This window comes from Neopelma chrysocephalum, unplaced genomic scaffold (assembly GCF_003984885.1).
Source record: "Neopelma chrysocephalum unplaced genomic scaffold, ASM398488v2 Primary Assembly neopelma1_87377, whole genome shotgun sequence".
Taxonomy (NCBI): domain Eukaryota; kingdom Metazoa; phylum Chordata; class Aves; order Passeriformes; family Pipridae; genus Neopelma; species Neopelma chrysocephalum.
The window spans coordinates 1-1,054 of NW_020916766.1; the positions used below are offsets into that span (position 1 = coordinate 1).

At 68.1% G+C, this 1,054-nt stretch overlaps 1 protein-coding gene across 1 annotated transcript; it reads left to right on the top strand.

The window, feature by feature from the left end:
- Positions 1 to 8: 8 nt before the first annotated feature.
- LOC113979684 (DNA-directed RNA polymerase II subunit RPB1-like) lies at positions 9 to 1,049 on the top strand (the record flags this gene model as incomplete). The annotated part of the gene is made up of 2 exons (XM_027706996.1): positions 9 to 812; positions 891 to 1,049. Coding segments are annotated over exons 1-2 (915 nt in total), but the record flags the coding sequence as incomplete, so codon positions are not given.
- Between the last annotated feature and the right edge of the window lie 5 nt (positions 1,050 to 1,054).

Sequence of the window (1,054 nt, forward strand, 5' to 3'; positions counted from 1 at the left end):
CCCCCCTGGTACCCCCCATGTAACCCCCACTGTGTCCCCTCTCCGCAGGCGGGGCCATGTCCCCCAGCTACAGCCCGACGTCCCCCGCCTACGAACCGCGCTCGCCGGGCGGCTACACCCCCCAGAGCCCCAGCTACAGCCCCACCTCCCCCAGCTACAGCCCCACCTCCCCCAGCTACAGCCCCACCTCGCCCAACTACAGCCCCACTTCTCCCAGTTACAGCCCCACCTCGCCCAGTTACAGCCCCACTTCCCCCAGTTACAGCCCCACGTCTCCCAGTTACAGCCCGACCTCGCCGAGCTACAGCCCCACCTCGCCCAGTTACAGCCCGACTTCCCCCAGTTACAGCCCGACCTCTCCCAGTTACAGTCCAACCTCGCCCAGTTACAGCCCGACCTCCCCGAGCTACAGCCCGACTTCCCCCAGTTACAGCCCGACTTCTCCCAGTTACAGCCCGACCTCCCCCAGCTACAGCCCGACCTCTCCCAGTTACAGCCCCACCTCGCCCAGTTACAGCCCCACCAGCCCCAACTACAGCCCCACCAGCCCCAACTACACCCCGACCTCCCCCAGCTACAGCCCCACCTCGCCCAGTTACAGCCCCACCAGCCCCAACTACACCCCGACCTCGCCCAACTACAGCCCCACCTCGCCCAGCTACAGCCCCACCTCCCCCAGTTACAGCCCCACCTCGCCCAGTTACTCCCCGTCCAGCCCCCGCTACACCCCGCAGTCGCCCACCTACACCCCCAGCAGCCCCAGCTACAGCCCCAGCAGCCCCAGCTACAGCCCCACGTCGCCCAAGTACACCCCGACCAGCCCCAGCTACAGCCCCAGCTCCCCCGAGTACACCCCGACCTCGCCCAAGTACAGCCCCACCTCGCCCAAGTACAGCCCCACGTCCCCCAAGTACAGCCCCACCTCGCCCACCTACAGCCCCACCACGCCCAAGTACAGCCCCACCTCGCCCACCTACAGCCCCACGTCGCCCGTCTACACCCCCACATCGCCCAAGTACAGCCCCACGTCGCCCACCTACAGCCCCACCTCGCC